The sequence below is a fragment of the Chlorocebus sabaeus genome, chromosome 8 (genome assembly GCF_047675955.1).
Source record: "Chlorocebus sabaeus isolate Y175 chromosome 8, mChlSab1.0.hap1, whole genome shotgun sequence".
Taxonomy (NCBI): Eukaryota; Metazoa; Chordata; class Mammalia; order Primates; family Cercopithecidae; genus Chlorocebus; species Chlorocebus sabaeus.
This window is the reverse complement of record NC_132911.1, coordinates 65,861,133-65,873,574: the sequence shown is the minus strand read 5'-3', so window position 1 is coordinate 65,873,574 and position 12,442 is coordinate 65,861,133. Positions and strand designations below refer to the sequence as shown.

Sequence of the window (12,442 nt, the reverse complement as noted above, 5' to 3'; positions counted from 1 at the left end):
AATCAGGACAAGAAATAGGGATCTCTTTTGCAAGAAGCGAGATTGCACTCCTTCCTTTCCTTGTATAGGGAAAGGGGACAAAATTCCCAGTGAAAGGCCTAGAGGCGGCGCACTCCGCCCAAGGGCGGCCCACGTGTCCGCCTACCCTGCACCGCGCCCTGTCCCATCGCTATGAAGCGGGGTCTGCCAACGCTCGCGAGAACCCTCTCGGCTTCCACGTTTGCCACGTTCCAAAGGACCGGGACAGACTGCAAAGCCGAAAGAGGCTCGCGCTCACAGGCAGCTGCGTAGCGCCCGAACTGCTCTAAGTGAGCAAGGGCCGGGAGCGCGGCAGGGTACCGCCGCCTCGTAAGGGCTCTTGCGATTCGCTCCCAGGAGCCGTCACTCAGCCTTCCGGGGGCGGGGCGAGGACGGGAAGGGGCGTGGCCGTCGGGAGGCGAGCCGCGCGCTCTCGCCCCGGGAGGCAGTCACAAGTTCGTACACGCGAGGGCGGGCGCGCGCAGCCGGCACGCGGGTGAAAAGTCCTCTGAGGTGCTGCGGGAGGTGCCGAGGCACAGGCTCTGCTGCAGGAGCAGCGGCCCAAACCCGCTCCAGCGCCCGCCGCCGCCGCCAGCGACTCCCGTGTCGCGTGTGTCCCCCTGCGCACTGAGGAAGCCCACCAGCCCTCGCCAGTCCCCGCGGAGCGTGCGATGGCCCAGCGTAAGAATGCCAAGGGTAGCGGCAACAGCAGCAGCAGCGGCTCCGGCAGCGGTAGCACGAGTGCAGGCAGCAGCGGGGGCAGCAGCAGCCCCGGGGCCCGGAGAGGTCAGAGGCCCTGCGGGGCGGGGATCCGGGGCCGCACCTCGGGGTAGAGAGCCGGGTGGCGCGGCGGGCGCTGCGGGTGCATCTCCCCAGATCCCACTGCACGCCACCTCCATCCCCCGCGACGCTCCTGCTTTAGGCGCCCAGGGCGGAGGCCGCGCTCGGCGGGCCTGGCGGGCGGGCGAGGGGCCAGGCGGACCGGGGTCCGAGCCGTCGGGATGTGGTCTCGGGGAGCCGCTTCCCAGCGGTTCCTTCACCTGCTGGGCGCAGCCGAGACAGAGGTTGCTGAGCGTGTGTCTTGGCTTTCCGTGGAATTGAAATGGGAGTAAGAAAACAATTTATCCTTTGCCGTGCATGTTTTGGGGAGTTGAAAATGAGCCAAAGTCAGGGAAAGTGAGTTCCTACCTAACCAGCAGTGTTTCAGAGCAATTTAAAGGAGATGAAAGTGGGGGCGCCTGGGGGCGGGGGGTGGGGGGGAGAAGTTGGGAGTGATTTGAATGCTTTGGAAATTATGTTAAATATTTTTGCTTGTGTGTAGCTTTCTTAATATGCGTTGCAGTTACCTTTAAAATACCTTAGAATGTAATGAAATACTGAACGAGCGTCTCTATTTTTACCACTTTTACTTAAAATCGATTGGATATTCACCTTTCTCTTCGTTCATGTGCATATCCAGCAGAGAGAGAACAGATTTTTAAATCTGTTTCGTCTCATATTTCAGTGGTTCTCGGTTTCTTTTATACTTCTTTTGACTCATATTTAGGATATTGAAGCTGCAATACGCATGTGTTTGGAATGTGAGCTGTAAACTTCACTTTAAGTGATTTAGGCTCTTTGTTCGCTGAGATCTACTGATCATGAGTTCATAATATACCAAGAAAATGAATCAGATAGCTATAGTCAAGTATTTTATTTATAGCACTTGTCACTATCTGAACTTGTCTTATAACTTTCATGTGTGTTGTCTTTGGCTCATTCTCTCCGTATCCCCAACTCCTAGAATGTTCCTGTCCCATAATAGGTGCTCAAAAAATATTTGAGTAGTGAATGAATGAATAAATTTTGATGGGGAAAGTAGTGCATTAAATCCATTGCACAAATTTACATTATAAGGACTAATATTTGTATTCTAAATGTCAAGATGTACGCACAGTGCAAGCATATTAATTCACCTCCGACATAAGTAAAACTGTGTTCCTTTTTCACTTGTTCTTAAATGTCACTTACTTAAACCTGCAGAAGGATAGATTAATTGCCTCAGCGGACTGAGGCTACTCTTTTTAACATCCCTAAATGAGAAGAACCCATTGTGCCTCTTAGGGCACTAAGCAGAGAAAGCTGATTAACCAGACTTTGATGTTAGTTGTTTTCAAAAGGTTTCTGTAGCTATTTACCGGTGAAGCATATCTTCATTCCATTTCATTTTTGTGTTTATGAGTAGAGGGCTGATTGCATCTGAGGAAGTCATTTTATATGGCCTCTTATTGGTGAGAAATAATATTGGGAAATGTGTGTCACGTTTCTATCCCTACCCCATAACTATTTGAAGCATTTTAAAAGGCAAGAGATAGGTTTAGGAAATGCAGTGACTTAAATTAACTTCCCCTGACTTCCATACTCAGGCATTTTAGAACAAACTCTGTCCATATTTGAGGATCTACAGCCTTTTAAGCATTTTACACATTGATTCTCTAATAGTCATGAAACAGACATAGTATGTATGTAAAAGACTGTGTAAAAGGAAAGAATGCCCGTGATACAAAAACAAAAGTTGATATTGGAGCCCTGCATGTTACGTAATGAGTATTATTTATTCGCGTATCCGCAGGTTTTTTTTTCTCCAGTAGATACTGAGTTCTGACCGTGTGCCAGATAGAAGGCACTAGGCATGGAAACCATTTCTTTCCATCATCCTAAACAGTTAAAGTGCAGTGTCGTGTGTAGTAGGCTGTACTCAAAAGATAATGCCGGCTTTTCTTTTAATGCTATGTTTACTTGGTCATTAAGATACGGACGTTGTGCAAACCATTCCCTTCTACTGGGAAAATCGAAGACTTTTTAGCAGTGGCATACTGTGAGACTCATTTAGTTTCCTGCACAAATCATACAGATGAGGAAATTAATGCCCAGAAAAGTTGTCGAGTTCATTGAAGGTTATTTAGTTCATGGAAACTCAACTAATTACTGGAAGAACCAAGACTCAGAACCCAGGTTTTCTGTTATTCATTTTGCCATGCTACTTGAATTTTAGGTTCTCTAATATGTAATTGGAGTTAAACTAGATTATCAAGTTTTCTTCTGGCTGTTTCCATGAGTACTGCGCTTAATTATTGGAGAAAACTATACTTTTGTCCTATCACCAATTACATTTCCCTTGACAAAAATTGTATTTGAAACAATATTTGAAATTTTAGTTTGAGAAGAAGTGTATGTGTTCAAATAGTACGTTTTTTGAGATGTCTTACATTGAGAATCAGAAGATGATGGCATTGGTCACATTAAACATTATTATTTCTTAAGTTTTTATGTGAAAGTATGGGGAAAAAAGAACCCAGTCATTTGAAACATGCATTTTAGGGAAAAGGTGATTATTATTATTTTTTTTTTCTGGCCAAACTTTATCTTCGTGGTCATTTTGCTGAAAAGTGATGTTTGGAAGCTGGAATTTGGGGAATTTATATCACACAGATTTTTAAAGCAAGTGTCTCTTTTTTATTCAACTTAAACTGAAAAATGATAAAATGGTTTTCTACAGAGTTCAGTTTTGCTTTTTTTTCAGTTTTACTCTTTGTAATGTAAAAGAAACATGAATAAATTGAACTTCTTACCTTTAATTTGCATGTAGAGCTGGACTTGCATGACCAGTTGGGCCCAGGAGAAGCCTTTTTCACATTTATTGATCTGAAAATATTTTGGCAAAGAAGGAACATGATGTCCTTTTGGGCTTATTTTGTAGACACTGGTATGTGTGATGTTTTCTGTTTGTTTGTTTAACTTTTCCCTTTTGAGTATCACCCCTTACCTCCCTGTATCTCCTAGCAGCTTTCCATCTCCCTGTTTATTTTGTCCTGCTACTCGGTCTCCTGCTACTACATTACCTTTTACCACTAGGTGTCACTGTAGAACACTTCCCCCTTAGTTTGAAGCTTCGGGTTATGTAATAGCAGTTTTTGATTATTATTATTATTATTTAATCCATCTACAAATACTCAAAACTATTGATAGATAAGCACTTAAAAACTCTTAGCTACTTTTTAACTCTCTCAAGGTCTCTCAGTAGATTGTGCAGCCTATTTGTTTTGGCTTAATTAGAATGAAATACATTCATGTACTACCTGTAAAACATTAACAGCTTCATTTGATGAGTATTTGTCATTTAGAAACACACTTCTGAGTTTAGCTTCTTTTTTCTCTTTCTACTTTGAGTGTCTCTTAGATTACTAAGTAACTGAGGGATACAATGCACTGCTGATGGCATTGTGGAGCCCTTGAATGAAGAGGCCCTAGCAAAATTTTCTTTCTTTAGCCAAAGACCATCAGAACCAATTGCTTAATCCTCCATTAGTCATTCTACGATGAAAAGATAGGAAGACCATAATTCTTCCGCTGCAAGAACTGTCAACTGTTTTGTGTTCAGTTCAACAGCATTTTGTCCATCCTGACCAGATCATATGAAACCAAGCACTAAATAATGTTCTGAGGGAGTTTATGAACACATTTTCCAGAGACCAGTTAACCTCTGGTGGCCTGTGGAAGTCAAAGTTCTATATCTTGGACTATATTTTAGTCTTGCTTTAAAATAATCTCTCATAAAGATTATTAGAAAATGACTGTATGACCTTTTCATTTTCAGCCAATTATCAACAGAGGAACTTGGATAAAGGCTCATAGGGTCTGTCCATCTTGTTGTTAGTTAATATCACATATTTAGCCACTAGCTATTTGGTTCCAATAGAAAAACCCTTTTCTCCAGAAAGCTAGTGCAGTTTGGGAGAAAGAATCTGATGACCTGGATCATATCTATGCAAGAACCAGAACCAAGAATTGCTAAAAATCTCGGTTCCCACCCTCCTTAAATGTAAAGAATTATTATCTATTTTGTTTTCAGAGTTTTGATGTCACTAATACTGATTTCATATGCCTTTGTGTTTCTCAGTTGTTACCATTAAAGTATGTCTAATAGTAGGGGTGAATGCAAAACTTTGGAGAATATAAAAGTGTAGATGTCATCAGGCCATTGCGTGCTTTGACTTTTTTGATGATTTGCTCTTATTTATTTATTTATTTTTATTTTCCGTAGCATCTTTGTGTTAAGTAAAATGTATATTCTTGAGGTAGAGTTTATACTATGCTTTGAGGACTACTTGATACATTTCTCTCGGCTTCTGGAGGTGTAAGTATCCATTTGCACATCAACTTTCATGTTGGTGATTTGCGCCTAATGGCTCAGAAATCTGTAACATTATTTTATCTTACCAAAGCTCAGATATATTTTAGTCGTTTGACGTAATTCCAGGCACTGTTTTAACATCATGAAAATATGCAACTTAGTTTGTGGCTTGAATATTTCTGCATCACCTCTAAATGGCTTGACTTCATTCTATACCAAGGTACAAAAATGTTTTTCAAATGAACTTCTCTTAAATAAACCCTGTGTGTACATAGAACCTATCTACATCCCACTTAAACCTCTGGGGAAAAGCCTCAGCCATCTATCGGGAAATGTGGAAGTGCAAGGGCTGCTTGCTTCATTACCTGCTGCCGGTGTCGGCTCTGCACTGCACACGTGGATTTGATGAGTTTCTCTGGTTTGGTCCTGCAGCTCTGGCCATTTTTATTAGAGGACTAAGGATTCAGGATGTTCTTTTCTTTCCTGTGTACCACTGTGGGAGTGTAGTCTGGAGGCCAGTGCTTTAACTTTTTTATTACACTTTTTTCTGGTACTTCTGGGAGCTAAGATGGTATTTTCTTGTTAGTCATTATTTTTTAATTTTAGTATTTTATTCCCGCGATGTGAGGGATGCTTCAGGCTTTTGTTCTGCATTTGATCTTTGTTTTTCAGGGATTACCTTTCTTGGTTACCTTTGGCTGATGTGGTTATCTTTTAATGGCAAATCACTGAATATAATTTAGTTCATATCAAATTGGCCACAGCTGAGGACAAATTTGGTCTAGATAACCTATTAGACTCAAAGGAAATGTTGAGCTCCCTTGATGAATAACTTTTTTTAAACAGAAAATCATCTTTTAAGGGATCTGGGCTATTTGGCCTCCTGTGAGATCCAGGTCGCTTGCCTAGTCATGTGACTGTCATCGTCTGCCATAGATACTTTGTGTGCTCCAGAGTAGACAGCGTTGGTGAATTGACTTAGTTGAGGGGTAGGGGGCTGGAGGCTGGGGGTAGTTACTGACCAGTTGTAGTAAGGTTTCCAAGGGCACCCACTATCTCTGTGCTTGGAGAAATGCCAGCACTTCTCTCTTACATGTGTGCCCACACGTTGAACCCAGTGACTCATCCTGCACTTAAGCCAGCAAGGATCAGTCTTAAAGTAGGAGAATATCCTTCGATAATTTTATTTCACAACCAGCATTGTTGTAACTGCCTTTTCTCATATCTTACATAGCTTTGACAGCCATTTCTACCATTCCATAGTGCAGAGTCACTATTATTTTGTTATTCTGTCCTGTCTGTAACTTCTTTTTCTTATTTATTATACTTCTAATATACAGTTTTTCTCCCTATCTTTCACACGCTGCTTTCAATGTCAGTTTTCTTGGTATACTGGAAAGACTCTTTTGGTCTTAGTTTCACTTGTAAATTTTATTTAGGGCAGTTAATTTTTTAACTTACATAAATCTCAAAATCTGTGTTGTAAATATTTGTTGAAAGAATATCTAGTATTTAACTTTACTTCTCCTTTCTTTGAGTCAAGGCAATTTGTATAATATGTTTGTCACTGAGTTTTTGTAAGTTGTTTCATGGATTTGCTTTTTGGCAGAGAGCTAGTTCTCTAACCTTTATAATAAAAATATTTCTATGTATTGCTCTTTAAAATTGTGTGTATTTGAAATAGTACATATTTAAGCCTATAAATAAGTGTAGAGACGAATGCAGTGGATACCCATGTACCCACCATATAGGTGAAGAAATGAAACATCAGATTCCTAGATTTTCCTCTCCTGTGGTATTCCTTCCTAACCATTGTTAAACATTTTATGATAGTCATTACTATAAATGTAGGTATATATGCACAAAGTAATGTATAACATGTTGCACACCACACATGTATCCACACGTGTAAACTATATCTATTGTTAAATCAGTGTATTTGAAAACTGCTCAGGAAGTGTATCTATATCCCTATGTGTAGAAATATGCCTATATACATATACACACACACACACACATATATATACTGTATAGCATGTATTAAAAGTTTTGTGAACAGGCTTCTACTTGGCATACTATTTTGACACCATTTGTTTGAAATTCCTCCAAACTCCAGTTCTTTATTTTCAATTGTGTAGTTCTACACCTTATGACTATGCCTTGCTTTTCGTTTAGCCATCCTATCGCAGGCCACTTTTTTTTTTCTTTCAAATAATGCTGCCCTGAACATGTATGTGCCTGTCTGTCCCCATGCATACATGTCTGAGTGTTTTTCTGGAGCATAATCTGGAATTGGAATTGTGGGTCGTAGAAAGTACACGCTTAGACTTTACTGGATATTGCCATTTTTTAACCCCGAAGTGATTGTATCAACTTACACTTCTGCCCTGAATGAATAAGAGCTTGTTCTGTGCCATCATCACATTATCAACATTTGGTAAAGTTTAATATTTGCCAGTTGAGTGGGTGTGAAGTAGTACTTGATGGTGTAAACTTGCATTTTTCTAATTACTAGTGAAGTTACTGGTGAGCGTAGCCTTGTGTTTCCTCCTACGAATTGCCTGTTCATATACCTTCCCTATTTTTCTGTTTTTGTTTTGTATTTGTAGTATTGATAGGTAGAATATTTTTTGTATCCTGAACCTTTTGATTATTTGTGATAAAGGACTTCTCCTAGTCTGTGGTTACTCGCATTTTCATTTTTTATGGTATACGTTGTTGAACAGAATTTTAAGATTTTAATATATTAATAGAATTTTTCTATTTTCTACTTTATGGTTCACACCTTTACACTTTATGTAAGACACATAACACAGATGTCATGAATTATTCTTGTATTTTTCTCTAAAAGATCTGAAACGTTGTTTTTTTACATTTAGATCTCTGAACCACCTGGTGTAGCATTTTATTGTAGATTTTGTTAGTAGGGATCTAATTCAGTATTTTTTTTTAAAGGGCAAATAAAAATGTCCTGTACTGTTAGTTGATTTGTCATCTTTTTACCCTAGTCTGCAGCATCACCTCTTGTGCGTGAATACATCAGGCTGTATTTTGTCCCAGGCGTGTAGAAGCAACACCAAACTGAGTTGCTCACTGTGGGTTTGTAGTGAGTCCACGTATCTGATAGGGCGTGTCCTTCTACCCTGCCTTTTTCACTATTGTGTTTGCTGCTTTGGGACCTTTCCTCATCCATTTCTCTAGATTTTAGAATCTGCTTATCAATACGTTCATGAAAAATATTTGAGAATTTTTACTGGCGTTGTATTGAATCTATAGAACAATTTGGGACAAATACAGATGTTTATAATACTGAATCTTCCTATGTACCTGGCTGACTGGCTGGCCTGCTTTCTCCTCTTCTCTTCTCTTCTCTTCTCTTTTTTATTTTCTTTTCTTCTTCCTCATCTTCTTTTTTTTTTTTTTTTTTTTGACAAGGCCTTGCTCTTTCACCCAGGCTGGAGTGCTGTGGCAACCTTGACTTCCCAGGCTGCAGTGATCCTCTGACCTCGGCCTCCCCGGTAGCTGGGACTACAGGTGTGCACCACCATGCCTGGCTAATTTTCATATTTCTTGTACAGATGGGGTTTTACCATGTTGACCTGTCTGCTCTCAAACTCCTGGGCTCAAGTGATCTGCTCATGTCGACTCCCAGAGTGCTGAGATTACAGGTGTGAGCCCTGCGCCTAGCCTATAATTTCTTACCTATTTAAGTCTGACAATTTTTATAATCATATTTGAAAGTCATATACATCTTTTATTAGATTAAGTCTGGGTACTTTATATTTTAAAAAATATTTTCAATAGTATTTTTAAATTAACATTTTTTAATGAAACTCTAAAAATATGTATCCAAGTTGAAAGACTTATGTAATGAGTCCACCATGCTACAACAATTAACATCTTGATAGGTTTGCTTTGTCTTATCTACCAATCTTATTCTTTCCTGCCTTTCGAAGTAAGTTGCAGGTGTTAGTATATTTCGCTTTCCTAAACATTTACGTGTGCCTGTAGCTAACTAGAGCTTAGCGTGCGTTTGTTTTTTTCTTGTGAGGTAAAATTGTCACATAGTGAATTGCACAAATTTTAGCGTCTGATCTGAGGAGTTTTTATATCCATTTCTACTTTTGTAAAACAACAACCTATTAGGATAGGGAATATTTTCATCACCCTGTGAGGTTCTCTCAAGCCCTTTTCTTGCCCCCACCTCTGCCATCAGAGGCAGTCATTGTACTACATTTTTTGATCATCGATTAGTGTTTTCAATTCTAGAACTTCCTTTTGCAAGTACTTTTTTTTTGCAAAGTCTTCTTTCACTCAGCATAATATTTTTGAGTTCATTTATGTTGTATACACAGTCACTTGTTCCTTTTTATTGCCAAATCGTATTCCAGTGTCTGACTATAGCACAGTTTTATCAAAGCTTTTATTTTAGGTTCAGGGGTACATGTGCAGGTTAAATTGGGTAAATTGCATGTCACAGGGGTTTGGTGTACAGATAATTTTGTCACACAGACAATAAGGTTAGTATCTGATGAGTAGTTTTTTCGATCTTTACCTTCCTCCCGCCCTCTACCCTCAAGTAGGCCCCAGTGTCTGTTTTTCCCTTCTTTGTGTGCATAGGTGGTCAATGTTTTGCTCCCACTTATTAGTATTAGTAAGAACATGGTTCTCTGTTCCTGTGTTAGTTTGGTTAGGATAGTGACCCCCAGCTCCATTCATGTTGTATAGCACAGTTTTTTAACCCAATCTTTTATTGATGGACACTTGGGCTATTCCTAGTTTTGGGTTATTATGAATAAAATTATCTGAATAGTATAGAAGCCTTTTTTGATATATGTTTTTATTTCTCTTGAGCAAGAGAGGGATTACTGGGCTATCGGGTAGGTGTATGTTTAGTTTTATTAAGAAACTGTTAAACTCTTTTGCAGAGTAGTTTTACAATATATTTTATACTCCCACTGACAATGTGTGGAATTGGTTGTTCTACATATGTACCAACATTTGGTGGTGTCAGTCTTTTTAATTTTAGCCATTCTGGTGGGTGTACCGTGGCTTCTTACTGTAGTTTACATTTGCATTTCCCTGATGAATAATGATGTCAAGCACTTTTTCTTGTGCTTATTGGCTACACCCATTATCTTTAGTGAAGTTTCTCTTTTACTCATTTCTGATTTTATTGTTTTTTGTTGCTGAGCCATAATTCTTCATGTATTCTGGATAGAAGTTCTTTTTTTTTTTTTTTTTTGAGACGGAGTCTCGCTCTGTAGCCCAGGCTGGAGTGCAGTGGCCGGATCTCAGCTCACTGCAAGCTCCGCTTCCCGGGTTCACGCCATTCTCCTGGCTCAGCCTTCCGAGTAGCGGGGACTACAGGCGCCCGCCACCTCGCCCGGCTAGTTTTTTGTATTTCTTAGTAGAGACGGGGTTTCACCGTGTTAGCCAGGATGGTCTCGATCTCCTGACCTCGTGATCCACCCGTCTCGGCCTCCCAAAGTGCTGGGATTTACAGGCTTGAGCCACCGCGCCTGGCAGAAGTTCTTTTCAGATATATATAGCACATATTTCTCCCAGTCTATAACTTACCTTTTTATTTTTTTATTTTTAATGTTTATATATTTTTTCTGTTTTTGCTTTCTGTGTTCTAAGAAACTGCACATTCTCAAGTCTCAAAGCTATCCTCTTTTGTTTTCTTCTACAAGTTTGATAGTTTTAGTTTTTATGTTTGTCTGTGAACGTTTTCACATTAATGTTGGATTACATTTACGTTTTTCTAAATGGAATTTCAGTTCTAGCACCATGTATTGAAAAGACTTTGCTTTCATTATTAGATTCCTTTTGGAGCCTTTGTCAAAAAGCAAATGACAGTGTAAGTATAAATCTGTTCCTGAGCCCTTCTGTTTTTTGTTATCTATTTGTCCTTAGGCCTTTATTACAGAATCTTGATTACTCTAGCTATAAAGTAAGTATTAAAAGTAGGTAGTGTAAATCCTCCTACTTTATTGCTTCTTTTAAAGTAGCTCTAAATACTATGGATACTTTGTATATCTATATACATTTTAGAATCAGCTTGTCAATTTCCACAGAATAAAACATGCTACGGTTTATGATTAGAATTGCATTGACTCTGTAGACCAACTTTGGGAGCATTAATCACACTGATATTGAACATTCTAATTTATGATAGTGGTATATTTCTTAATTTGTTAGGTTTTTAGTTTCCTTCTGCCTTTTTCTGTAGATTTTGCTATGGAGATCTTTTTACACTTTTTTTGTTAAACATTTTTCTAAATATTTTGTATTTTTTGATGCTATTAGAAATGGTATTTTTAAAATTTCATTTTCCCATTATTCACTGCTAGTATATAGACATAGAACTGATACACGCACCTTATATCATGTAGCTTTGCTAAATTCATTTATTCTAGTAGTTTTTTTTTTTTTTTTAAAGAAAATAGATTCTTTGGGATTTTCTATGTAAATATCATAATGCCCTTTAATAGAGACAGTCTTACTTCTTTTCCAGTCTTTTCTTGCCTTACTGCACTAATTAGGATTTCCAGTATCATGCTGAATACCAGTGATGAGAATAGACATTCGGGCTTTGTTCCTGATTTTAGTAGCAAAGTATTTGGTATTTTACCATTAAGTAAGTAAAATATTAACTCAGGGTGTTTTGTAGATGCTTTTCATTGAACTGGGGGAATTTGTATTTCTAGGTTGAGAATTTTGTCAAATACTTTTTCTCACTCAAAGTCCCACTTGGTTGATTTGAATTGTCCTTTTTATATATTGCTTTATTTGCTAATATTTTGTCAACAATTTTGTGTCTGTGTTTATGTTAGATGTGTGTCTGTAATTTCCTTCCTTTTTTCCTCTCCTCCCCTCCCTTCCCCGTGCTTTTCCTTCTCCCCTTACTTCCTTAGGAATTATGATTAGTACTGAATGTTTTCTCTGCACCTATTGATATTATATATTTGGTTTTTCTCCTTTCATATTTTAGGTGATAAATTATAACAATAGATGCTGTAATTTAAAACCATCCTTACATTTCTGGGAAGAATCCAGTGTGGTGGGTTTTATATATTTTCAGTATTATTGAATTAGTTCATAGATACATGAGTAAAACTGACCCAACATTTTCTTTCCTGGTTTTGTTATCAAGGTTATATTCTAGCTGTATAAATGAATTTAGGAAGATTTCTTCTATTGCTGTTCTTTGACGTAGTTTGTATAGAAGTAGTTATTTGGTAAAAC

At 38.8% G+C, this 12,442-nt stretch overlaps 1 protein-coding gene across 12 annotated transcripts in view; it reads left to right on the top strand.

Annotated features, from left to right (window-relative positions):
- Positions 1–363: 363 nt before the first annotated feature.
- ASPH (aspartate beta-hydroxylase) overlaps positions 364–12,442 on the top strand; it is a 221,683-nt gene continuing 209,604 nt past the window's right edge. For 2 of the 12 annotated variants that reach the window (XM_008000732.3, XM_008000725.3), the window contains exon 1: positions 421–804. In XM_008000732.3, the coding sequence (XP_007998923.3) occupies positions 690–804 (115 nt within the window). In that variant the 5' untranslated portion in view covers positions 421–689. Of the gene's footprint in view, positions 805–12,442 lie in introns of all 12 variants that reach the window. The other 10 variants (XM_008000740.3, XM_073018113.1, XM_008000726.3 and 7 more) reach the window with 10 other exon arrangements.